We start from the raw sequence: 27,472 nt of genomic DNA, 5'->3' as shown, positions 1-27,472 counted from the left end.
GCAACTAAAATAGAGGATTGCGGAATTCTTTTCTTGGTGAAGAAAAACCCCTTCACAGCATCTAGCCAAGTCAAGAACACTCTTGTGGAGGTAGAAATATCATTGTCAAAGTCTACAATCAAGAGACTCCTTTATGAATGTAAATACAGAGGGTTTACCTCAAGATAACCACTGGTAACCACTGGTAACACTCAAGAACAGAAAGGCCAGATTAGGCTTTGCTAGAAATCATCTAAACACAAAGCCTACCCAGTTCTGGAACAAGATTCTTTGGACAGATGAAACCAAGATTAACTTGTACTAGTATGATAGGAAGAGAAGAGTATAGGGAAGGACAGGAAGAGCTCATGAGCCAAAGCTTACCACATCATCTGTCAAAAATGGTGGAGGAAGTGTTATGGCCTGGGCATGTATGGCTGCCAATGGACCTGGGTCACTGGTGTTTATTGATGATGTGACTGCTGATAGAAGTAGCAAGATGAATTCTGAAGCATATAGAGCTATACTTTCTGCTCAGATTCAGTTAAATGCTGCAAAACTGATAGGACTGCACTTCATAGTACAGATGGATAATGACTCAAAACATACCACAAAAGCAACCCAAGAGCTTCTTAAGGCAAAGAAATGGAATATTCTTAAATGGCCAAATCAGTCAGCCTGACCTCAACCCAGTTGAGAATGCTTTTCACTTACTGAAGGCAGAAAGACCCACAAAGAAGCAGCAGCTGAAGGTGGCTGCAGTAAAGCAGCCTGGCAAAACATCTACAGGGAGGAAATTTCCTCAGCATTTGGTGTTGTCCATGGGTTTCAGCCTTCAGGCAGTCATTGACTGCAAAGGATTTTCCTCCAAATATTAAAAATCATATAAATATATTTAAAAAAATGGCTGTAATTCCTAATCGGTTAATGCAATATTGTTGTTAAACCCCTTGAGTTAAAGCTGAAAGTCTACAGTTCAATCACAACTTGATTGCTTCATTTCAAATCCACTTTGATGGTGTACAGAGGCAAAATTACATAAATAGTGTCACTGTCCAAGTGCTTATGGACTGACTGTAGTATAGCAGCACTGGTACTCCACTTGTCTGTGTGCGTTACATAAGATTCCAATTCTAACAGTAGTTCCTCACACTGAGACTAAATTGTTGCTACACTTACTACAGGCTGTCAGTCAGTCTGTGTGTTGCATACAACATGCAACATTCTATCCAGCTGTGGTTTCTTTTTTAATAACAAATAAACAACATATTTGGCCATATTGTGCCTGAAACGTCAGTTACTCTTTATTAATATTTTGTTTCTAGAATTGTTATATAAAAGCAATATCACACTCACAGTCATGTTGTCCTGAATATCAGCACAGTTGTAATTACGGCCTTTGGCCTCATGCCTGATCTTCAGTACAACAGCACCCTTGCTTGTGTGATATTGCTTAATTGATTACTAAAAATATCTATCTATCTATCTTTTGGGTGCTTTGGGTGCTACAGCAGCAATAGGGACAATAGGAAGACATTCAAAAAAATAAATAGGCAGAGTTTGACATTCAACATGTGTATACAAATCACACATATTCACAAAAGCACAGTGCAAAGACAACCTCACAGAGACATCCACAGCAATCAAGTGGTGAGATATGAGATATATATGAATATTAAGGAATTCTGTCTTGTTGTTCATTCATTCGAAGAGGCAAGTCCCTTTGGGAAGTGACATTGTGGAGTGTGATGACAGCTGGCACGGATTCTGAATCCATTTTGTGGGCCAGATTAGAACCTTTATTGAGATGATAAAGGCCCATGGGCCATATGTTTGACATCCCTGATCTAAATCATTATTGTTTTATTTCATATATTTACTGCATTGTCATTTTTTCGTTCCTTAGCACTGTATCATGTGTATTCAGATGTGCATTCTGCTTCTGTAGGATCCAAAAATTCTGTCAGCATTCGAGACCATGGGGAAGTCTGAGAGTGACTTGGAGGGCAAAATCATCTGCATATGCAGTGGCACCGACTTGGTTAACATCAGCTTCATGTACATGGTGGCACCTACCATTAACATTGCAAAGGTAACTTTCCACTCACAGAAAGTCACAAAACCCATCCTGAGGAAACAAATTACCTCCCTGTACACTCGAGAACTTTTTCGAGGAAGGAAGAGTACTTGACTGGAGTACCAGTACATTTAAAGACCTCACACTTAAGCACTATAAGAGGCATCATCTGTCTCCTGGTATTTTGAGTAAAAATAGCTTCCTTGTGAAACTGTTATTCAGAATGATGAGATGGAGGAAATGGGGGAAGAATGCAAGTAAAAATATCTCGGTCTAGAAACGTTTGTGGCATCATTTATTACATATCAAAGCAGCTTATCAAGCCTTGAAATGTAAATACAATTCTATAGTTCTCATAAAACTTGGAAGGAGGTCTGAAATTGGAACCTCTTCTGAGTGAAATAAATTATTTTATTAATTATTAATTATTTTTGTTTTCTAAGAAATGATATTGAAAATGTAAATAAATAAATAAATAATAAACATCCTGTATATTTAAACATCTGAAATATTTTGTGTATTATGTGGCAATTTTGACTCCCAATATTTATCTATTTATTTATTTGTTTTTGTTTGTTTGTTTGTCTTTCAGTTTGTATGTTCATTTGTGTGTTTGTCTGCCTGTTTGGTTGGTTGGTTATTTATTTATTTGCTTATTTGTTTGTTTGTCATTGTCACCGCACTGCTGCATTTGCTGGAGAAATGTTCTCTTGCCATATGTTAATTTTAGTTGTACATTTCCACTCTGCCTCTGTTCGCAGCAATGGACTGACAGCTTGCGGTTACTGATTCACAACACCCGTGCAAACAATGTGTGCCCGATGACCTGCCTCAAGAAACAGTGAGTACCCGACTGCCACTGGCGAACATAACAGAGCAATTAAGTCACCAAAACACGAGAATGAAATGTACCGTATGATGTAATTATATAATTTTTAAACCTGTAACGCATTTAAGGTTATGATTTCACACTCAGCTCTGTATCAAACATTATCACACATGTGATTCTGACACTGCTTAATTATTTGCTCGCATGGATTTTGGATTGTTATTTAATGACGGTCTTCTCACGGTAGCTGGATGAAGCTGTCATCTTTGACCAACGTGAGTGGAAAAATCCCAGTGAGAAGGTACACATGCACAGCTATTTAATTAATGTGATTTCTTCTTCAAATAAATGAGTCATACGTCGCGAGTGTCCTGCTGCTTGTGAAGTGGTCATGCTGAGAAACGTCAGTGTGATCCTGTGTTGTACTTATTTCAACATCCAGCAAAGTTATTTTTAGATGTAATATCATTTTTTTCTCCTCTACAGCATAACAAGAACTTTTGCTTCTGGCAAAACTGAGAAGGTTATATTCCAGGCACTAAAAGACCTTGGTCTGCCTAGTGGAAAGGTGAAGTGGAAAAATGTTCACTAAATCGCTGTTTGCTGGGTTTTTAATCATGATCTGTTCAGACTGATTTTCAGACAGCATTAATTGACATGAATCCTGTTATCAGTAGATCCACTTTAACCCATTTTACTAATACAGACCAAACTATTTTGTAACAGACAGCTTCTACCTGTTTTCTTGCCGTTTACAGAATGATGAAATTGAGCCTGATGTTTTCACCTTTGACAAGTTTTACTCCCTCACTCAGAAGATTTGCCCCAGAACTGACATTGAAGCACTCTTCAAGAAACTGTGAGTAGGCCAGTATTTAAAGTCCACTCAAATGAGTAGCTCGTATTACTTTTAAAAACGTTTTAATTTGCATTTGTTTTTTAATTAATCACAGGGGCCAAATGCCTTTTATTATTAAAAAATCTTCAATAACTCAAGTCACCTTGTCTGTCTCAAGAGTTTTGAATATTAACTTATAACAATTAAATGTTGGAATGGAAAAAAAAGTGTTAGGGCAAGGTTACTGAGGTGTTTTTTTTTTTTTTTTTTTTTTTTTATATTTATAAGCAGGAATGTCTGTGTTTTATTGTGTAATATATTGTCTCTTATAACCTTTCAGCTGTGGAGATAAGAGTGATTATTTAAACATAGACCAATTAGTCAGCTTTTTGAATGAAGTAAGTGGCTTTCACACATTAACTTACTCCCATCTTGGCTTCGTATTTCCTAAGTTGTTTAATCACACTTCTCCCACTTTGCTTCCTTCTTTAAAAAAAAAAGTAAAATTCTTTTAACCTGACACAAATATACCCATTTCGTGCTGTTGGCTGATTTCTGCACATTTTCTTTAACACATTCTTACACTTTTAAAGCACATATATACAAAGCATACTTTTTTTATTTTATCTTTCAATCCTCAATCCTCCTCAATCTTGTGATTGATGTAGTTCCATTTTAAAATGGCATTACTATAGACATTTATAGCCAGCTGGAGTCTCTGTAGCTGCTCCAGTAAAAAAAAAAAAAAAAAAAAAAAACCTTATTATTTCCACACAGAACCAACGGGACCCTCGGCTTAATGAGATACTTTTTCCATTTTATGACCCCAAACGTGCAAGGCAAATCATAGAAACCTACGAGACTGACGAGAAGCTTAGAATGAAAGGTAAAAGATGTTGTAAATCATGTACAATAAGCACATGCAAGGCTTTTTTTTCCAGCTTTATAATTAATTTTTGGTATCATTATTAGTGTATCTTGATCACTGAGTTCCAGATAATGGTAGAGCAAACATTTTTATCTCTTCTCTTGTGGAGTTCAGTAGCACTCATTAAGTAGATCAGTAGCCCACTGTTGAGTAGCTCTCCCTTGATATTTCTGTATCTCATCTGAAATTTGCATGCATCTTAATAATGTTTTTGGTACACATAAACTAAACTCTCTGGTCTTTAGGAGTGATGTCGTGTGATGGGTTTTGTCGGTACCTGATGTCTGATGAGAACGCTCCAGTATTTCTTGACCGACTGGAACTCTATCAGGAGATGGACCACCCACTTTCACACTACTTCATCAGCTCCTCCCACAACACATACCTGACTGGCAGGCAGTTTGGAGGGAAGTCTTCTGTGGAGATGTACCGGCAGGTCCTGCTCTCCGGCTGCAGGTGCACCATCACATATGAATTCTCTGTCTTCCTCCAAACTAGGGCTGGGCCATGTGACAGAAATATCATTTCACGATACATACTCACGACACAGAAAGACATTTCTGTGACACACAATTATATATCTCGATACATAGATTTGCTAACAGCCAGTAAAAGAGTAGTGCTGGCTTAAAAAAAAGTTCAGTGCTACTTTTTATTGTCTTCAACAATAAATTATTTATAACTCTGTAGTTGCTTTTCATTTTAATGTTTTAAAAATGAGTCTAAAATTTTACCATCAACATCACAAACTTTGAAAGACTTGTTTTTAAGATGGAAACCCAGGAAAACTTTTACAGTTTTTACCACAAGTAAATTTAAAGAATATTTTATAGAGTTGTGATGTTGCACAGAAAGTTTGATTTGTATAAGCTGAATTTTATCGAATGTTTTATTAATATCTGCATTTTCCATGAAATAGCTATTGAAGCTGGTTTGGCAATAAACTTAAATACAAACAAACAAACCATCAATATCAAATCAGTGTTTGTAATTGTTATTAAAAACATTGTATTTTATAAAATATCATCACAATGCATCTCAGAAAAGTGTATTGTAATGCAATTTATCACAATATCGACATTATATTGTCATACTGCCCGGCCCTTCTACAACACTGATATTCAGTTTCTGTGCCCTAGTATTATTATGTCATTGCACAACTGAGATCAGAGTAATGTTAAAGATTCAATTTATTTTTCATTTATTTTTGTGTAGGATACCTATATTATCAGCTAAAAAAATCTAAATATTCTAGGATTCATTTCACTGTTTAATTAAAACTGAATAATTAGATTTTAAATAATACACAAAATTTGTTTAGATTTATTTTTAGCTTTTGCAAGATTAGCATGAATGAGTACTGGCTTGTGTAATGCTTCATTCTAAGAAGCCTGTTTTACATAGACATTTAGGCCTTCAACTGAAATAAACTGATTTCTTTATTAAAAAAAAAAAAAAAAAAACTATCCTTGAGAACAGACACCGAATCACTTGTAAACAACTTCCCTCTGAGTGTTTTTAACCTGTAATAATTCTGGGTTCTATGTTTTAGCCTTGCAACAGCCAAGCCTGCTTTTTATATTTGTAATAAAATCAACCATTAAAGGAACAGTCATATGGAATGAAAATATTTGCAATGCATGGTGTGTTTTGGTCCAACACTGATACAGACCCTTACAACACAGCTTTCAGATATTTAATAATTTATTAAAGTGGTTGCTGTCAGGGAGTTACTGCACGTGTAAGTGTTCCAGTGTACCTATTGAACTGCTTCTCTTTTTACTGCAGGTGTGTGGAGCTGGACTGCTGGGATGGAAAGGGAGAGGACCAAGAGCCCATTATTACTCATGGCAAGGCCATGTGCACAGATGTGCTTTTCAAGGTGAAGAGCTATGCCAAAAGGCAACTTAAGAAGAGCTCATTGTACTCAAGTGACTATTTACGATATAGTAACATTGCTTTTTTTTTTTCTTTAAATAGTACAGAAAATTCCATGAGTGCTTGTCATGGCTTCTTTTAACTACTAAGATTATGTGAATGTTGGAACTACATTCTAATTGAAAACCTATGCACTGCTTTTTCCAGGATGTTATTCAGGCCATCAAAGAAACTGCGTTTGTGTCTTCCGAATACCCCGTGATTCTCTCATTTGAGAACCACTGCTCGTATGTATGTTTAATGTCTAAAGAGAGAGGCTAGAAGTTATTTTATTCAAAATACATTTGTTACATTAATAACTTCTTTATAAATCAAATTCCTCAAATACCAGTGCTATACATATTCAGGCTCAGTATGTCTACACTCACTGGCCACTTTAATAGGCACACCTGCTCATTCATGCAATTATCATCATGCACATACAGGTCAAGAGCTTCAGTTAATGTTCACATCAAACTTCAGAATGGAGAAAAGATGTGATCTCTGTGACTTTAACCGTGGCATGGTTGTTGGTGCCAGATGGGCTGGTTTGAGTTTTTAAGAAACAGCTGATCTCCTGGGATTTTCACACACAACAGTCTCTTGAGTTTACACAGAATGCTGTGAAACTTGAAAAGCACCATCCGGTGAGTGGCAGTTCTGCAGGTGGGCATGTCTTTTTAATGAGAGAGGTCAGAGCTGACAAGAAAGCTACGGTAATTAAAAACTACTGTTTGTAACCGTGGTGATCAGAAAAGCATCTCCGCAGTTCTGCGGGCAGTTTTAGGCACAAATGGCCGGTTGATGAGCAAGCTCCAGTTTAGGTGATGATCTGCCCACTGTAGCCTCTGTTCTTGGCTGACAGAAATGGAACCCAATTTAGTCTACTGTTGTTGTAACCCATCCATCTCAAGGTTCACTATGTTCTTGGATGCTGATCGCTACAGTTGTAAAGAGTAGTTATTTAGGTTACCATAGCCTTCCTTCAGCTATGACCTGTCTCATCATCAAGGAGTTTTTGCCCTCAGAATTGCCTCTCACTGGATGTTTTTTGGCAGGATTCTGTGAAAACTCTAGAGACTGTTGTGTGTGAAAATCCCAGGAAATCAGCAGTTTCTGAAAAACTGAAACCAGCCTGTCTGACACCAACAACCATATAAAGGTCAAAGTCACTGAGATCACATTTTTCCCCAGTCTGATGTCTGAGCATTAAATGAAGCTCTTGACCTGCATCTGCATCATTTTTTTTTTGTGTTGCGTTACACTGCTGCGACATGATTGGCTGATCAGATGATTGCATGAATAAGCAGGTGTACAGGTGCACCTATTGAAGAGAGTGTATTGTATTTACATTTAGATACAAATACATAAATATCTCAATATATCCACATTCATACCTGAAACACACTTTTGAAATTCATTTAGTCCGTTTGATTTATAATGTCTCCTTTCATTCATGTTTTATAGGCGGCATCAACAGTATAAGCTGGCCCGATACTGTGAGGACATTTTTGGAGATATACTCCTCAAGCAACCTTTAGAGGACTTCCCAGTATGTGTTTTAATGAAGACTGATGATTTGTAATTATGTCTAATGGCTTTCCTCAAAAGAGATTTTTTTTCTGCCATTTAGATGGTGTCTGGACAGTCTTTGCCTTCACCGAATGATCTTAAAGGAAAAATCCTCATTAAGAACAGAAGATTAAAACCTGAAGTTGAAAAGAGTATGTCTATATTTTTTGATGAAAAATTGCAGTTAATGCTAGAGCATTTTTACTGTTTTTTAGCTGATGTTTTGCAATGATGTTTCTAATGGCATAAGTATGATTGCTGTTTGTTAGAGCAACTGGAACATTTCAAGAAGCATATGGAAGCTGGAGAGACAAACACTATTATGTCAGAGGATGAGAATGAGGAAGATCCTGGCTCTGGTGGGAAAGTGCTGGTTCTCCAGCTGTTTAAATGCACAGCACACACTCTCATTATAAAGTACACTAGGCTATCCCTAGATGCTGTAACACCATTAGCTAAATGCAGTGAAATATAATGGTATGTTGAAATTTTAAGCCTCCCTGTTGGTCTCCTTTGAGAACAAAGAAGCCTCCTGTGTAGTGCTGATGAATAATAGTATTTGATTGCTTCATTTTTATGGAGAAAATATTTCTGTTATCTTTTTGTGTGTGTAGCAGAGCTCGTGGATGAGGCTCACCCAGAACGGATATGTGGAAATCTCGTCATTAGTCAGACGAATAATAGTGAAGGAAATACGCTTGGGGCAAGAAAGGTTGTCCTGCATTTCTTTAGTATATGTTTTTTCCAATTTCTGCCTCACATAGCCAGCTTCCGAATTTTTACAAACAATGTCTAAAATTATTGTACATAATAAACATTACACACAATAATTCAAAATTTTCACTTCAACACTGTTAATGTCTACAGTAATAGTTTTGAACAGTCAGTTATCTCTTTCTATTGATGCTAACAAACTGGTAACACGCAAATAATACCTTGTCCCTCTCTACTAACTGTGCTTTCAAGCCTGTCTATTGAAATATCAACATTAATAGGGTTTGATATGCACTGAAGACCAAATGTACTTTGTTTATGTCTCTTGTTTCCTTTTCTTTGTTGTGTCAAAGATCAACATGCTCTTGTTTCATTTTTGCCATTAAATTCATTTATGCCTTTTACTACTAAATCTGAACTCCATTCTCTCCTGCAGGCTGGTGAAACAAATGTGGCTGATGAGCAAGCTTTGATCCAGTCTTACACATACGTTGCAGCAACCACTAATATTCACCCTTACTTGTCCAATATTATAAACTACGCTCAGGCTGTGAAATTCCTAGGTTTTGAGGAAGCTGAAGGCAAGTTAAGCATTATTATACAGTAGGAATTTATGCTATATTATACTCTGTTTGGCTCCATCCATTTACCCATCAACTCTGACCAGTTTCCTAGTTCCTGCTGACAAAAAGTACTCTTGCAGTATTATGCTACTACCACCATGTTTCACAGTGGGGATGGTGTTCTCAGGGTGATAAATAGTGTTTGGTTTCTGCCAACTGTAGCACTTGGTTCAGTTTTCATCTCTTGAGACCAGAGAACCTTTTCCACATATTTGCTAGGTCTCCAGCATGTCTTTTGGCTCCAAACAGCGAATTGCTTTATATAATTATATAAAGCCCAGCTTCAGAGTTACTCTTGCGTACTTTGACTAATGACATCCTTACCCAGTCACTGATGTTTGAGGGACAGCAAAGTTATACATTTTAAAATCATTTGAGGGTGCTCCTTAAGGGTACTCCATGGAACGTTTGGAATTCTTTTTTTATAACCAAACCCTGATTGATACTTTTCCAGAACATTGTAAAGCACTTGTTTTGATAGTTCTGGGGCTTATCTGGGGAAAACTCTGGGGCCTGTCAGGAACAGTTGTATTTATATTGAGATCAAGCAAGATTTTAATTGCACACAGTTGGATTTCATTAAACAGATAATATAACTTCTGATGGAAATTGGTATATGTTAATAATATATAATCAGTGCCCTAAACATTCAAGATCAATGTAGGTAGTGAAGTTAATATGCAGTAAAGATAATTATACACACTTATTTCAGAATCAAGATCTTCTTATTTGATATAGTTCTTACCAAAAACAAATATTTTTGCTTATTATTAGTTTTCCCAAACAAGTAGGTTTCATTTAGAACTTAGGAGAACAGTAAAGTGCTCATTCTAAATTTTAAGGAAAGTCTCCTGGTTGAAGCTCCCTCATGAAGCTGGTCGAGAAGATTCCAAAAGTGAGCAAAGCTTCATCAGGAATAATGTTAAGAATAGCATTATGATGTGTTTTTATTTAACACTGTTATTAGTATTAAGAGTGTACCCTAAAGCTATACTTGTGCATTTTCATATCTGTTTCTGCAGAGAAGAACATCCACCACAACATGTCTTCCTTCAACGAATCAGTAGGATTGGGATACTTACGGACCAACGCTATTGAATTTGTCAAGTATCCTTGCCCTTTTTTTCCCAACAGCTTGTGCTCTAATGATGGTCTTTGAGTAACAGTTTGTGGAAAATGTGGTTTCAAGTGCATAATGAAAACCCTTCTTAATTAAAGCTCTTAAGCCAAAATAGACAATCCCCCACACCACAAGAGTTGAATAACCACTGGTCAGCTGGATGTGTGCTTATAATTTATTTATTTCAGAACTCACTTCTCTATTCTGTTTAGCAAGTGACAGCTTTGAGCATGTTTCCTAAACATTCTTAAATAATCACACTGTAAAAGTTCTTCCTGTAAAAAAAAAAAAAAAAAAAACAGTAAACAACTGGCAGCAGAGTGTTTTAACAGTTAACAATTAACAGTGTTTTGCCCAAAATCTGCAGTATAGGACTGTTAATAAATACAATATGAACCCGTTTTGTATTATTTCACAGAATTTTACAGTTAACTGTCATATTTAAAATACAGCACATAGCTGTTTTTTTAACCACAAAATTACAACTAACTAATTTTAACATCTAACTTCTTGCCCAAGTACATCTTAACCTGATATACTGAATATATTGCCCAGTCATAAGATATGCCAGTGGTGCAAACGCAAAAAGATGATCATTAAATTACAAAAACAATACTCTCTGTTAAAAACATTAAAATTTTGAACAAAGATATATTGATATTCTGAGCACTGTTCCACTGAAAACATGGGTATGTGTGTAAGTGCAAATATTGAAGATGTGAAGATGTGGAGTGGAGTGAAACTAGTGTCTACTTCTCTCAATTCAGCCTCTGCGTGAAAGTGATTTGGGAAGAGTGAGAGACTTAAAGGGGAGAGAGATTTGCGTTTCAAAACAGCATTCAAAGAATTCATAGAAAAACTGTATTAAGTGAAGAAAACTGTGTGTAACCCTTGTTTCCTTTCATTATAATGAATTGTTATCTGTCTCACATAAGCCACTATGGTGCTAGATTGATGTCCACACACATGACAAGCAAACATCATTGCAAATCAAACAGTCTTGACTAAAACAAAAAGTCAGTAAGTCAGTTGTCAGTACGCTAGTACTTACAATGGTCAGCAGCATGATAAGCTTTCAGTAACAGATTAACTGAATAACTGATAATTAAATAGAACTGCTTCTCACCAAATAATTAGTAAAAGTGAGATGGATAAAGACACAATGATCCGTCTCACTTGTGCAATTTTGGTCAGGTGGCATTTTTTTATTATTCCTTTAACACATTTGGTTAATAAATACTGCAAAATACTGTTATTTAAGATATTTGGGGTGTTTTATTTGCGTAAACTGTTGTATTTGCAGAAAACATGATAGGTCTGTTAGATAACCATAATTTGTACATAACAGATTTTCTGTTGTATTAGCATTAAGTTTTGTATTTAAAAACAATGGGTTAATACTGTTGAAATACTACTGTAATTTACAGCAAAGTTTTACAATGCACTTTCCATCAAAAGTCATCTGTAGAGAGTACTAGCAGTACTGGATTGATTAGCTGTTGCTGCATTGTAAATTGCTTGTAGCCATCAGTTTTGCTTCCATTAAATCTGGAGCTTACATTTTACAGCATTTGGCAGACACCCTTATCCAGGGAGACTTACAATTATCTCATTTATACAACCAAGTAGTTGAGGGTTAAGGGCCTTGCTCAAGGGCCCAGCAGTGGTCCTGGGATTTGAACTCTCAACCTTCCACTCAGAAGTCCAACATCTTAACCACTGAGCTACCACTTCCGTTGTTTTTCTGTAAAGGTTGCTCTAGACAACTGCAAGTAGTATTTTAACAGACCCAACGACAAAATCTTTGAAAATAATTTTGCAAGTAGTAGATTATTAGTTGTAATGCATTAGTTGCAAACTTGCGTTAGTTCTGTGCTACCCTATAGCCATGCAGGTTGTTTTACATACAAACCAAATCTCCAAGATTCACTGCCATTGTGGTCACTTGTCTTTTTTTTTTTTTTTTTTTTGAATTTTTGCATGCCAGTTTGAGGCCATTATTTGTCAGTCATTCCTCTCACACTGACCTATGGAGGTTATTTGCTTGGCATACATCTGCAAAGGCTTACAACTCCTGTGCTGGTTCCTGCCAACTCGGCCTATACTCTAGTGAGTATTCTTCATGTAAACCCCTTGCACATACTGGACTGTTTAGATTTTATCCCATCTGCTTGTGAGACTCTACTAAGTGAGTGTCTCCATGTCATTTCTATCACACAGGCTACAGCAGGTTCTGGTTTATTTGTGTCCCAGTTCTTCAGTGGTTGGCTTGAAGGTTGGCATGTTCAGGGATCTGTTGCCTATTTCTCAAAAGACAGTTGTATAAGAGTGACTTATTGGTTTTGTCTGGAACTTGAGTTCCCTTTGGAGATGATAAACTCAAGGGAGTTTTCTTGTCCTAAGATGAATTGGTATTTTAAATAAAAACTAATCAAAATGTTCAGTAAATGATTTCCTGATATTGAGGAATATGACTATCTGTTTCGGGTTTAGTGTACTGTGAAGAAAATATTCCTTTGGGTTTCCTTTGATTTAAATCTACGCATCTGTTTACGAATTTTGCTTGTGCCCTGAAATATATTATCGTATTGCCAAGAGGCAAGAGTCCTCAGTGAATAGTAAGTGCTCACTTGTTATATAAATGAGACAACTCATTTACTTCAAGGGTTGTTTGTCTGTCTGAAGCTTTTAAAATTATTGAAAAGGAAATGAAAGACACAGTGAATTAGATTTTTATTTGGCCATTGGAATAGAGAAGTGTTATGACAGAACAAATGCCCATCATCCTCTAAAACGTTGGGAAAAGCATATAAAAGAAAGACTGCATCAATTGGAGGCGCATCACTAAAGAATTTCAGAATCTTTCTTTCTACTCTAGCTCAAAAATATGGATTTAATGCGAGGATTCTTGTAGTCTATAAAAACAAAAGCCTTTAGGGAATGTGCCCTGTGACATTTACTTTTATTTCAGAGTGTTTTGATCTACAAACAATCCAGAGATTCTACTTAAATATCGCAAAACCTTAATGCTTTTCCCTGACTAAGATGCACAGTTACAACAAGCGCCAGATGAGTCGGATCTACCCCAAAGGAGGAAGAGTGGACTCTAGTAATTATATGCCTCAGATCTTCTGGAATGCCGGCTGCCAGATGGTAGCGCTGAACTTCCAGACCCCAGGTAATGCAAACGGCACCACTGTCACTTGCTATAACAACCCCCTCTATACACATACAGCCAGAGATGTAAAACCACTTCCATTATTTTTCACGGCATGCCAGAATGGGACGGACTGCTGCAGTGCTTTAGGCTTACTGCAGTTGTACAACATTGTTATACTGTATATGTAGAACCAGTGACAAAGGGTTCATTTCCACTCATAAACATCTCATTCTGAGAATCCCTAGGGTTCATTTTTGCAAATGTGCTTTCTATTTAATCAGCAAAACCTCTGTAGCATCAATTATAAATATTGTAGTTATTGTTTTGGTCAAATCCGTGGTAATAGAGTATTATTTTCATATTATTGTGAAAGTGTAACTGCGCTGACACACTTCACTAGTCAGTGACAGTGGTTTGTGGAGAAGCCATCCTTTTGAATATTCACAAGCGCTCACTCTAGAAACCTTTATGTCATTCCAAGACATCTGGAGCGGTCACATTTCTGAGTTTCTTCAGAAGCCCACTGCGAAGCTGAAGCCCAGATGAATGTGCTCAGCAATCAGAAACCTGTTTGTACTACTGCGGTCTTCTGAGACCTAATATGCCAGACTGTGTTTGAGAGTCAGAAAGTAATCGGTTTGGGGAAATCACTGGAAATGTCACAAAGTCTGAGTTAAACCAAAATGTGAAACTGTTGAGCTAAAGGAAGCCTGGCCCACCAAGGCAATGCCATATGTCCAAACAGATCATGGAATATCATATATATATATATATATATATATATATATATATATATATATATATATATATATACATATATATATATATATATATATTATAATATTCTGAAAACATTTTACCAGATTTAAAGAGTTTAATCAGTTATATTTGTATTTGGTACAACTTCTTATCTAGCTGGAATATGCAAAGAAAAGAATTATATCACTGTACTGTAATGTACATGTGACAAGTAAAGGTTTCTCTTCTTCTTCTTCTTCTTATCATCTTCTGCCTTTTTTTTTTTTTTTTAAGATTTGGCAATGCAGCTGAACCAAGGAAAGTTTGAGTACAATGGGTCATGTGGGTATGTGAACATTATGTTACTGTTAACATTAAAAACACAAGTCATTTGTTGCATTAAAGAGAATTATTTGGGAGTTAAAGTAACTCCTGTTTTGCTGTCTTTATATTCAATGGCCTAAAATATTTTTACTTTTACTTTGTAATTGCATTAAGCCCTGTACACAAAAAAAGTCATTGCAATAAGGTCAATATGTGTTCAATAAGGCCTGTTGTGTCTTAGATTTGTAATGCAATCATCAAAAACACACACTGGATTGCCTAAAGTATGTGGACACCTGACCAGTCACACCCATATGTGCTTGCTGAATATCCCATTATAGATTTAGTACCCTTTTGCTGTTATAACAACCTCCAACTATCATGCTAGAACAGATTTGGCCCCTTAGTTCCAGTAATGGGGAAATCCTAAAAGACAAAAAAGACATACTAGTGTGTGCTTCCAATTTTGTGGCAACAGTTTAGGTTAAAAAATTAATGAAAAAGTTATGATTAATGAATGTGTTACTACTGTTCTTGATATGGAATAGTATACATAATATATAAAGTTAGAGGTTTATACTTAGTTTCACATTGTCCTCATTGGGTGAGGGTGATGTACATGTTTCTTATATAGAATATACACATGCTCCTTAAAAGCACATAAACAAACATAGCTATTTGATAATAATTAAATAAAAAAAATTAGGACTACTTGAGTTTCATTGTTCTGGTAGTAAACATATTAAAACATATTAACACACTTATCAAGGCAAAGTAGCATGATAACTGTAAGTGCTGTATACTGAATATGAGTACAAGGGTGGATTAATTAAATGGGTCATTGCTCTAAAGGGACTAGAGGTAATGGCTCAATTGGACTATAATGGAAATAAACTAGTTTTTGACAGCTTGCTTAATGTTTTCTCTTTGCAGTTATTTGCTGAAGCCAGATTTCATGCGTCGGCCAGACCGCACTTTTGACCCATTCTCAGAGACCCCTGTGGATGGAGTGATTGCAGCCACTTGCAGTGTCCAGGTTCATCTATTTAAACTATTATGGTTTTAAATCTTTGCTTATTCAGGGGCAGATTAAAAAAATTTCAAAAAAGTTGGCAAAAAAGTTTTGACTAGGCAAGAAGAGGATGTCTCCTGAAAATATTTGGGCTGAATTGCGTAGGTTCATGATGAGTTTAGAGAAAAGACACGAAAGTGTCAGTTTTTAGAGGAAAGACATGAAAGTACCTGTAATCCTCTGGTTCTGTATCTAAGTGTCATGTTCTTTTAGCTTCATTTATAACCACTGATTTTTTGGCTCCTAGTGTGAAGCCGTAACCAGCTCAATCTTCATCAAATGGCTGAAAACAGTTCAATTCTGTTTATCATTTATGCATTGATGTAGGTCATTTCAGGCCAGTTTTTGTCTGACAAGAAGATTGGCACATATGTGGAGGTGGATATGTATGGCCTGCCCACAGATACCATTCGCAAGGAGTTTCGTACTAGGATGGTGATGAACAATGGCCTAAACCCTGTATACAATGAGGAACCATTTGTTTTTAGAAAGGTAATTTATGCTGTGGTTTTATTGCATAGTAATGCCGTGTTTTCTTGGCCATCTCTTATTCACATACGGTAGTCTCAGGTTGGTACTGCTTCATTTTAAATCTTTGTGGTATCATTAAACTTAATCTATAGAATGCCTCAAGACTACAGGCAGAAAAGCAGCTGTGTGTGTTGGCATGCCACTCTGCCTCGCTGTCCTCATATCTTTGCTCCACTGCACGTTGAATTTCTGCTTATCACTGAAATTCCTCATGCGCACACACACACACACACACAATGAATAATATACTTTCCACCAACCCAAAGGTAATCCTTCCGGACCTTGCGGTGCTCAGAATAGCGGTGTATGATGACAACAATAAGCTGATTGGTCAGAGGATTCTCCCCCTGGACGGTCTGCAGGCTGGCTACAGACACATCTCCCTACGAAATGAGGGCAACAATCCCCTTTCCTTACCCACCATCTTCTGCAACATCATCCTCAAAACATATGTACCTGATGGATTTGGTGGTAATTTCAGCTTCACAAATAGTTTTAGAGCGACTATTACTATCTGCTAAGGAGTTGGTTTAAAAATTCAGGAAACAAATTCACCCTGGAACACTTCTTGTTGCTAATGTTTAATTAACACTACCCACATAAACCATGTGTTTCAATAATATTTCTTTATTAAAGTGTCAGGTGTGCAATTTTACTGATTCATATCTTTTGGGGTTTTTTTGTAGCTATTGTGGATGCTCTGTCTGACCCGAAAAAGTTCTTATCCATTTGTGAAAAGAGAACAGACCAGATGAGAGCTATGGGCATTGAGACGGTGAGCATCTCCATACATACTGCATCCAGACTTCAGCAATGCCTATTAATTATTACTCTAAATGTATGGTGTACTTTTTGATGTTCAACTCTACATTGTGATCATTTACAGTTCATCATTTTTATTCTTCAATATTTTTCAAAATTTAGCTGAGAACATTAATTAAGCATTGTAGAAGAAGAAAATCAGACCAGTGTCAGTTTTTTTTGTAACATAGAGGCACTCAGTGTCAGTATTAATAAAATAACCAAGTGTATTTTTCAAGAATAGAATGCAGTGTTGTGTTTTTGCACATATCCACCCTAATCAAGAAGAAATTATTTATTTCTCTGACAGTACACAGAGCAGCCTCTAAATAATTGAGCAATGACACCGTGCTAAGTTATAAAATGATGCATTATTTGTTATATTGCCTCAATACTCTAGCACACTGGATTTTTAAATGAAACAATAAGTAGCTGTAATATGATTGTATTTACTTCTATATTGGCTGGTACACGTATGAATTACAGCGCTTGTTACCATTATTTGGAAAATCTACTGTGGACACTAGAGTCAATAACCTGTCATGTGACCAGCCTGTTAACTGACTCTAAACAATATGGCAACAGTTTATTGTTGTTAATCTATACACATTCTCTAGACTATCAACCTTTCTTTCCCTTTTTTTGGATGGTCCAGTTTAGGTTGTTGATATTTAGTAAATAAGATCTATACATTATCAACTCATCTCTATACCTAATGCAGTAATAAATTCAGTTCATGTGAACTCTTCATATATTTTTTGCCATGTTTGTAAGCTAGGTATCATTTGATGCTGTTGAGAAACAGTTGGTTCCTGATGTTACATAGATGGTTTATATAGTGTCTAAGATGGATTTCTTACCCCATTTTAAGCACAGTCCCCAATTTCAGGCACTGTGACACGCCAGAGTTGCGTCCTTACAGTTCTTCAATCTCCAGTTCTGGCATGAAAGATTTTTTTTTTACATATGTCTCCTCTGGGTTTTCTGGTTTCCTTCCACCTCCTAAAAACATGCCAGTGGGTGGACTGACTGTGCTAAATTGCCTTTACATATGAATGAGTGTGTTGTGTATGGTGCAATGGACTGGTGTCCTATGCAAGGTGTTTCCTGCCTTGCATTTATTATTCCCAGGATAGGCTCCAGGGCCACTGTGACCCTGACTAGGCTAAAGTTTTCGAGACAGTTTCTTAATATATAAGTAATATAAGTTTATTCTGCGTGTGGTATTTACATGTGAGTTATTGTGACCACCACAAGAGGTGTCAGTGTAGCTTCATTATGAGGCTGAAACAGACATTGCTAAATCATTAGCAATTGTTATGCAGTTGCGTCATTAATTTCTTCAGTAGGTGTATGATCCTCTGAAATTAATACTGTAAACAAAACAACTGTGGCTCCTATATTACTCTCAATACATATGTAAATATTCTACAATTAAAGCTGATATTTTGCATTTCGACCTCATGTTTATTGTTGTTTCATATGCAGCATTTGGCATGCAAAAAGACTTTGTCATTGAGTTCTATTAAAAATACTCTTGAATGAAGTGATAGAGATTAAAAACTGCCTTTGCTACAAGTGTAATCATTCATGAGTTTGTGTGTGCAGTGGGAGATAGCTGAGGTGCCAAATGACAGCCCGAAGAGAAGTAAGGGAGGAAAGACAAATCATCTAAAGGCTGTGTCACCTCAGAAAATTTCTGAGAGACACATTACATCATCAGGACAGAATCCGAGCATTTCCTCAAGAAAAGGTACAATTTATTCATTTCTGGTCTACTCCTGTTTATATGTTCAGAATTATAACAGCAGGCATTTATTTATGTTGTGTACAGGGTGTCTGTAGGTCCTTAAAGTCTTAATTGGTCCAAAAATACATTTTAGCAATTGCATGACTTAATATACAATCACAGGCCACTTTATTAGGAGCACTTGTACATGTGCTCATTCATGCATTTATGTAACCAGCCAATCATCTGGCAGCAGTGCAGTGCAACACATAAAATCATGCAGATACAGGTCAAGAGCTTCAGTTAATGCTCACATCAAAAATCAGAATGGGAAAAAATGTGATATCAGTGACCTGTATTGTGGCATGGTTGTTGGTACCAGATGGCTGGTTTGAGTATTTCAGAAACTGCTGATCACCTGGGACTTTCGTTCACAAAAGTCTCTAGAGTTGAGAATTGTGTGAAAAAAAAAATTGTGTGAAAAAAAAGAAAAAATCATCAGTGAGCTGCAGTTCTGAAGGTAGAAATGTCTTATTGAGAGAGGTCAGAGGAAAATGACTAGACTGGTTCAGGCTGACAGGAAGGCTGTGGTAATGCAAATAACCCCTCTCTACAACTGTGCGGAGCAGAAAAGCATCTTAGAATGCAGAACACAAGGAACTTTGAGGAGGATTGGCTACAACAGCTGAAGACAACATCGAGTTCCACTCCTGACAGCCAAGAACACCTAGGCTCATCTAAACTGGACAGTTGAAAATTGGAAGAACATTATAGGGTTCTAGCTAAGTTAAGATTGAATGGCAGATTCAAACAATTTAATGTTTTGGAGAAGTTGGACATGACAGCACACATCCACTGAATAATCCAGGTCACTAACTCAAGGTCAGGGATGCATGTTAAACTGAGGCCAGCATTTCAGCTTACATACACAGAGATACGTCCCTACGGGAAAATTCAGGCAGAAGAAAAGAGCAAAATTCTCTTACTGGTTGAAAGCTCTCCTCCTATGAAGCTCACTGAATACTGTTCTATCTTATTGTCCGGTCTTTTTTGCAGTCTTCAGCTAGTTGCAGTTGTATCTGCCTTTTATGCACTGTGCTGTTGCAACATGATTGGATGATTGGATAATTGCATGAATTAAACAGGTGTACAGATGTTCCTATTAAAGTGGCCGGCGTGTGTACATTACATTGTCATAAATGTGAAGCTTTTAGGTGTTTTGTATTTTTTTTCTTGTGCAATTAAATCTGTTTTGAAAAAAAACTTTGTCTCTTTCACCCTTGTTCTGCCTCTATCCTCTTATTCTCTCTGCTTTTCTAAAACATATACACTCTCTCTTTCTACCACTTTCTTTTCTTCAGGGTTTTGTATTTTTGCATTTGTTCACTTTTACTTTCTTTTCTTTTCTTTTTTTCTTAACACTATCCATGATCTTACTATTATAAGATTCTATCTAAGTTAAGATTCTAAGAATTTAATGTTTTGGACATGACAGCACACATCCACTGAATAATCCAGGTCACTAACTCAAGGTCAGAGATACATGTTAAACTGAGGCCAGCATTTCAGCTTACATAAAGAGATACATTCTTAAATTCAGGCAGAAGAAAAGAGCAAAATTCTCTTAACTTACGCTGTCCTCCTATGATACTGAAGCTCACTGAATACTGTTCTACAGCTTCTCTACTATTCACACACTTTAATTGTACGTGAATTATGGGCTACATTTTAAAAGGCATTGAATAATTAATAAATGTAAACTGAAGTTATCTGCATAAACCTTGAATGTAGTTTTACATACACTTTTGTTTTTGTTTTTTTTTTTACTTGTGTGTTAACAGTGTCTCCTGAACCTTTAAACATGCCTCAAGTTACCACTGATGACCTGAAACAGATGAAGGTACAAAAAATTCATTTTTCTCTAGAGGGAGTGACTGTTTGCTTCTTAATTTTATTTAGTTTCATGTAATGCACTACATTATTATTTTTTTCTTTCTCTTATATTCCAGGCATATATAAAACTGGCTAAAAAGCAGTTGAAGGACACTAATGCGTTGAAGAAAAAGCATGCAGAGGTGACTAAAGACCTTGATTTTTTTTTTTCCACACTTGTAGTAATTAGATTATGATTGAATTATGGACACGTTGTGCTTGCTTTTGTAATAGATGCTCACAAGATGTGGTGTCAAGAACTTGAGCTGTGGTACAAAAAGTCCTAAATGTATAAAATGTGAAGTTTCTTCCTGTTGCAGGCATACACTGCATTGCAGAGATCTCATTGTGCTCAGGTGGATAAGATGGCGACACAACATGAAAAAGAAAAGCGGGTGCTGGAAAAACAATTAGAAAAATGTAGCAAGAAAGTCAGGTAGATCGATACAAGCAGCATCATCCAGCATAGGACCCACTATCCTAGATGCATAATGCCGGGGAGACATGATAATACCAAACCAATCTGATTATTAAAACATGCCCTGAAGAGCTTAAAACAAAAAACATGAATAATGGGGCAGTGCAGAATGTATTTTTAATATTGGTTTGTTCTCAAAACAAAATTGAGGACTTTTTCATTTTTCATGCCTCCTCAGTGAATGTAACTGGGAAACCAGAGAGGAAATGGAGAGGAGGATAAAGACCGTTACCACAGACTACAAAACAAAGGTGCTGAATTCTGTTTGTTACTTTCTCTCCAAAGCAGCTTGCTCGTCGCTTTGTACAGCACTCGTGTGCTCGGTGAGCTACTGTTCTCTCTTATTGCAACAGGTGAAGAATATGGTTGCTGCTCAAGCAGAGGAATTGGCTGAGATGACGAAGACGCACAACGCTGAGAACCAGGACCTCAGTGACCAGCATGTGCTACAGCAGTGTGAACTGCTCAGAAAGTTGATGCTAATAACACAGGAACAGCAGACACAGCAGCTCACATACCTCCATGAGCGGTGAGTCATTGATGTGAATAAGTTTCCCTGGATTGTCTGTCCTCCTTCAACCGAAGTACCACTCTATGGGCGTTATGGTAACTTTAACATTCGAGAAGGGTATTAGAAGTTATCTTTCTCTCACTTCGGCATGACTGCTAATGTTTCACATTTGAATGTGATGTACGGAAATAAATGCGTGGACTATAGGATTACTGAAGTTTCTCGTGCAAGCTGAATATCAATGCAGTATTTAACATTCCTCAGTCAATTCTAAGATACTGCAGTATTACGCATGTACCCTATTTATGTATCCCTGGATGTATCCCTGGGTTACTTCATTTATTCACAAACTTGTTGATGGCCTCCTGCCTCCCTACAGTTCCAGATAATAGCCTCAGGTCAGCCGTTTTACTTTGGGTTTCTTTTCTGCTCATGCTGTCTGTGGTTGTTTTTTCACAAAACAAGGTTGCCTTCTGTAAGGTGACTCTGAACCTCAGGATTTTGCTATTCTCACTCCAGGGTTGTAGTCCATTAAAATATCAAAATACTAAACACTGAAATAGATGGCAGCACAGATTAATCATGTTGTATGAATCTTCTTAAGTTGTCTTGCCAATTTTATATATTATGCTTTTATGATCCGTACACCACTTCCACCCTCACTGCAGACTTGTTTATTATGGGACGGGGAAGAAAACATTATCCATAAAACACAGCATGGAATGTTAATGGAAACTGGATGTCCTACGGCAAGTTGGTATTATATTATCTTCAGATATTACTCCTGATCTAACAAATGACTCCATTTGTTGCTTGTTTGTGTTTTCTTTCAGCCAGAGTAAGGAGATGAGAGCTAACCAAGCAAAGTCATCAATGGAGAACAGTAAAGCCATCAGTCAAGACAAAAGCATCAAAAACAAGGCTGAAAGAGAACGGTAATGGTCCTGTTAATGAGACAGCCACATAAAGCCAAAAAAAGATTATTTGTGCCAATCTCATGATTTAGTGCACTTCAGTGGCCATAAATAGTTAGCATGCATAATGTCTGCTGCATAAATGTATTCATAGTGCATATGTAAGCAGTTATATGGAAATAATCAGTGACAGAGTTGATTATTTTCTTATGATAACAGGTCATTTTATTTTGTTTCTGTTATCACTTACATTATAGTAGTCATAAACAGTCATTTATTCATCATGCTGTCTTTTTTTCCCTCCTCTCTTGAATTTTTCTTTCATGAAATAAAATAAAATGAAATAAAATGTACAGAAAATGTACCGTTGCAAAGTGCTGACACTGGAGACCCCTCCTATAAACGTTAAACAAAGATCTCCAAACATAAAACTCTACAAGATCAACGACGAGACATTTTCTTTGATAAATAACAATGTTTTTTATTCTGTTTATTATTAGCCTTAGATTATGTGGATCGTCCACCGCACAAGTCCCTGCGAATAAACTGTCACTATAGAAACAATAACGGAGGAGTGGATTAATATAAATCTATGATTTGAATTTCATCTGCCACTACAGTCAGAGCTGCTGTTAGAGAAAACTAAGGTTCAGTGTGCTTTCAACTTTCTCATTTTTTTTTTGTGCATTTTGTGTCTGCAGGAGAGTTCGAGAACTGAACAGCAACAACACAAGAAGATTTCTCATAGAAAGAAAAAAGGTGTATATATAAGTCTTATGAAAGAAATGGACAAATCTAATGATTTAATGATTTGTTTCAATTGTTTTAAATAATATTTATAATGTGTATCAAAAGCTTGCCTTGAACCAGTCCAAAGAGCTTGAGCAGCTTCAGACAGTCCAGCGTGAACAACTGGAGCAGCTGGATAAATATAACGATGAGGTAGCGTCGTTTCTGTTTTTATCATTCAGTATTATCTGATCATTCTCAACTAATTTACACTATTATCTATTCACTAATTTTTTCATTGGTTTTATTGCTTTGTTTTATTTTTTATCCTAGCTCTTGAAGTCACACCTTTCAACATCTCCTTGCCATGGTAGGAGCTTGCATTCACAAATCAATTTTACAATACCTCTACTTGCTCATGATTCTTTTATTTCTCTCTTTAAAAGTGCAATACATCATGCCTATGAAGTTTTTACTGCATCCCTCACACTCCCTCAGACTGCTGAACCAATCGAGCTGATCAGAGGGAGAAAACTGTTCTCCTATAAATGTCACAATTATTGAAGCTGTCAGAAATCATATAATCAATCAGTAAAAGCTGTCAGTGAATATATTGTGCAATGTCCATGCCATAAAGGAGTTCACTAAGGAGGAGTGAATGATGCTGGTTTTGGATATACACAGATATAGGCATCATACATTTTATAAAATCCTCATGCTAAACCCAAAGTTTCTGCCAAGACTAACTCATGAGGTTCATTTGCATCTTTTAATACTCTTTCTTTGAAAGAATGTCATTTTGGCTTGGAGCAACTTGGCATAAAGTGTTTTTCACAATATTCTAATTATTTCAGCAACAGCCTTAGCAGCACCTGATTAAAAACCTGTGGAGAATTAAATCTTAAGGAACTCCACTTGGGAATCTGTCACGAACATAAATCACAGCGCCAGTCTTGGGTTGCTTTTCTCTGTTTCGAAAATGACTATTTTGTCATCTGAAAGACTACCGAAATTTGCAGAAAAGCAAAGATTTTTCGGTTTATGTGCACAGCTGTTGTTTGTGCTAATGCTGCGTGATGTTCCCTTTTAGGCCAAAATGACGTGCACATGAAGAACACAGAGGTGAAAAGGGTCTAAATCCCAGCAGTGCCATAAACTCCCTAACCACATGAGACAACAGCAGCTCTGTGAACAAATACGCACACAAACAGCTGCAGAAGTGTAAAAAAAATCCTTTTCTACATTCTGATTTTACACATTATACATGTTTGTTTTTTAATAGTTCAGTCTAAAAGTGGGTCTTGTTTCCTGTAAAACATTTTGTATATGTCTATTCATAACAGTCATTTTATATAAATATATTTTATACATTTATATTCTCAAAATGTATTTCTATATTGATGTTGTGTACCACTATATTACTACACCCGTTGTTTTTGAAAGGTTGTTTTTGTTTCATTTCTTGTTTTTTTTATAAGTGATCTGTAATGCTCTCAGGGTAAATTTGTGGGGCAGGGGGAGAGTTTTTTTTTTTTACTTGAACCACTCATTTTAATATTGTTTATAGTACAATTAAAATATCTTTGGAATATGAATACTAAACTCAGCAGAGAGTTGGTGAGTAAAAAAATGTAATGATTATAAAGGAAAATAGAAATGTTCAGGTGACAGGCAGTACAGTGATCTACTCCAACATACTCCAAATTATAATTGTACAGAAGATTTATCTGAAGAACTTGTATTATCAGTTCTGCATGTATTTAATTAATAATAACCCAAATTTTCAACCTACCCTCACACTAATATATGCATTTCAGTTTTTCTTTAATAATACAGACTTCTTTTTTAGCCTTTTAGAATCCTATTTCCCCGATCTTGCGTCTGGCGGGTTTCCATTGTTAGACATGTCATTGTCAATGTCTCATCCTTTAAATACAGTGATTCAGTGTGCACATCTGAAAATAAGTGTTTCAAAATGTGTGAAGGGGAGGGGGCACAGCGGAGATTATGAATATTTATGAGACCACTTGCAGTCTTTATGAGCCCTTGAGAAAATGTCTTCAGGAGTACCAAGACATGTAGAAAGAGATTTTGGAGGTACATTTACAGAAGATGTGCCTTCTTAAGATTAACTGATTATTGTGGTCATTTTAAGAAGTTTATTGCTGACAAACCTCAATTGCTGAAAGACCGACACTGGAGTTTACCTTTGTCAGTAAGGTTTCTTCCAGGCCAGAGCGGCTCGTGATCATACATTTTGGTGCGGCAGAATGACATTAATAACAACATAACCTCAAGGTTATCGCACTTGACATATGCTATAGACTACTATCTAGTGTGTTTAGAGTAAACCTGTACTAGGCAGTTAAGAGTTGACAGCATACAGTCATCCAAAATACACTTGTTTTGATCGGTTTAGACATAACTTTGTTCAACAGTGTTCAATACAGCAGATGTGTTTCCAATCCTGAAAAGACCTGAAACTAGCCCAGAAAAATGTGGGCATTGGAAAAGGGACACACTTTTTTTCCCCCTTCAGACTTTGTGTGGGAAAACAAGGTCACTGTAGTGTGCATGCATTTCTGATGTACACACATACACTCCATAATCTCCCTTTCCCTCTCACAATCTTTGCAATGTATCTTACAATAGAAATGGTTCTGTACATCATAGACACACTGTCTGCACTTATGCAATGCCCTTTTATGGAAATTTATTAGATTTAACTCTATTTGCTATACCTGTTAACTCTATTTGCTAATACTTGTTCATACCTGGTATTAACATCTCAAGTGATCTGATCACAGATCCAATCAAGTAGACAGCCAAAACACATAGCTATTTACCACTGGCATTTTGAATCTGTCTCCAGTGACCACTTGTGATCAGATTTCATACGTAATTTATTATGTCAGTCTTCTGCTGCATTTGTTTTCAGGCGGATATATCCCAGGAAACCTGTCTCATGTACCTGTACAGGCTGTTTCAAACATTTCAAATGCATGGTCTGCCAACAAAACTTATAAATGAACAGGAGATGATTTTGTAGCTTCTTTTGCTTCTGCTGTTATTGTAGCGCCATAATCCATTAGCCTAGTGGTGGAGAACTCTACCATTAAGCACCATTTTCAAACAGTATTACATATTTTCTGGCTTGGGCAATGACGTAGTCGATTACACCGTCCTTTGTTGCTGTCCGGGATGCATCAAGTCACTTTTGCATTGACATCAAAAATGTTATGTGGTCATATGAATGCCAAACCACCTCCGACATCTCATCAGACACATCGGAACCCATTCACACCTGTACGTAGCGGTGTCCACTTACAATCGGATCACCCAGGATGCATGTTAATGCTAGGTTTGAATGGGGCCACAGAATATTTTAAAACTAGCCTAATCTGGCAAACCTGTCAATAACTGTCATGTCCTCTGCTGCTGCCCTTAACATAGGGAAGTGTGATTCCTGCCCCCGTGGCCCTCTATTAGCACTTTCTGCAGTTTTCATTTTTGACCACTAGGTGCAGTAATAACGCTGTGGGGCTTAGTGGGGCAGTTAGCAGCCTGCCACGTGATCGTGCAACATCTAGAAAGGTGAACATATCAATAGAACATTGGTTTATATTTTTATCTAAAATGTATAGATTTGTCAATGAGGACTTTATGAAGATTAATATTTGTTGAAGTGCTGCTATATATGGCACCTCATGGACAAGATGCTGCTGCTTCCAGGCAAGTATGTGTTTATGTATTCTTGGGTTTAATCTGTACGCATGTTTTGGTTCATATTCGCTTGAACATTTGTCATGCATATGGCTGGTATGTTTGCAGTGACTACCTCATGCTTGAGTTGAAATATGCTTCTATATGCATACAGTCTGAAAAATGAGTCATATGTTTATGGTCCTGAATAGTGACAAAAAGTCTAAAATTATGAAAAATCATATTCTGACCAG

The 27,472-nt window shown here is 36.6% G+C and overlaps 1 protein-coding gene across 3 annotated transcripts in view; it reads left to right on the top strand.

Moving 5' to 3' along the window:
- LOC113538843 (1-phosphatidylinositol 4,5-bisphosphate phosphodiesterase beta-4) overlaps nt 1-25,307 on the top strand; it is a 35,723-nt gene extending 10,416 nt beyond the window's left edge. Inside the window, exons 5-37 of one of the 3 annotated variants that reach the window (XM_034308140.2) lie at nt 1,928-2,071; nt 2,818-2,897; nt 3,133-3,186; nt 3,372-3,453; nt 3,644-3,744; nt 4,064-4,121; nt 4,501-4,609; nt 4,897-5,107; nt 6,440-6,533; nt 6,737-6,816; nt 8,036-8,120; nt 8,202-8,292; nt 8,410-8,499; nt 8,758-8,852; nt 9,291-9,435; nt 10,500-10,584; nt 13,651-13,775; nt 14,790-14,841; nt 15,753-15,855; nt 16,219-16,383; nt 16,689-16,893; nt 17,109-17,197; nt 18,832-18,976; nt 20,794-20,852; nt 20,962-21,027; nt 21,205-21,320; nt 21,541-21,613; nt 21,716-21,891; nt 22,707-22,808; nt 23,489-23,546; nt 23,643-23,729; nt 23,850-23,886; nt 24,607-25,307. In XM_034308140.2, the coding sequence (XP_034164031.2) occupies nt 1,928-2,071; nt 2,818-2,897; nt 3,133-3,186; nt 3,372-3,453; nt 3,644-3,744; nt 4,064-4,121; nt 4,501-4,609; nt 4,897-5,107; nt 6,440-6,533; nt 6,737-6,816; nt 8,036-8,120; nt 8,202-8,292; nt 8,410-8,499; nt 8,758-8,852; nt 9,291-9,435; nt 10,500-10,584; nt 13,651-13,775; nt 14,790-14,841; nt 15,753-15,855; nt 16,219-16,383; nt 16,689-16,893; nt 17,109-17,197; nt 18,832-18,976; nt 20,794-20,852; nt 20,962-21,027; nt 21,205-21,320; nt 21,541-21,613; nt 21,716-21,891; nt 22,707-22,808; nt 23,489-23,546; nt 23,643-23,729; nt 23,850-23,886; nt 24,607-24,653 (3,309 nt within the window). In that variant the 3' untranslated portion in view covers nt 24,654-25,307. Of the gene's footprint in view, nt 1-1,927; nt 2,072-2,817; nt 2,898-3,132; nt 3,187-3,371; nt 3,454-3,643; nt 3,745-4,063; nt 4,122-4,500; nt 4,610-4,896; nt 5,108-6,439; nt 6,534-6,736; nt 6,817-8,035; nt 8,121-8,201; nt 8,293-8,409; nt 8,500-8,754; nt 8,853-9,290; nt 9,436-10,499; nt 10,585-13,650; nt 13,776-14,789; nt 14,842-15,752; nt 15,856-16,218; nt 16,384-16,688; nt 16,894-17,108; nt 17,198-18,831; nt 18,977-20,793; nt 20,853-20,961; nt 21,028-21,204; nt 21,321-21,540; nt 21,614-21,715; nt 21,892-22,706; nt 22,809-23,488; nt 23,547-23,642; nt 23,730-23,849; nt 23,887-24,606 lie in introns of those variants that run through there. The other 2 variants (XM_034308138.2, XR_004578976.2) reach the window with 2 other exon arrangements.
- The last annotated feature ends 2,165 nt before the right edge of the window (nt 25,308-27,472 follow it).

This window comes from Pangasianodon hypophthalmus, chromosome 10, assembly GCF_027358585.1.
Source record: "Pangasianodon hypophthalmus isolate fPanHyp1 chromosome 10, fPanHyp1.pri, whole genome shotgun sequence".
NCBI classification, from domain to species: Eukaryota; Metazoa; Chordata; class Actinopteri; order Siluriformes; family Pangasiidae; genus Pangasianodon; species Pangasianodon hypophthalmus.
The sequence above is the reverse complement of the archived record's forward strand: the minus strand, read 5'-3'. Positions and strand labels throughout refer to the sequence as shown.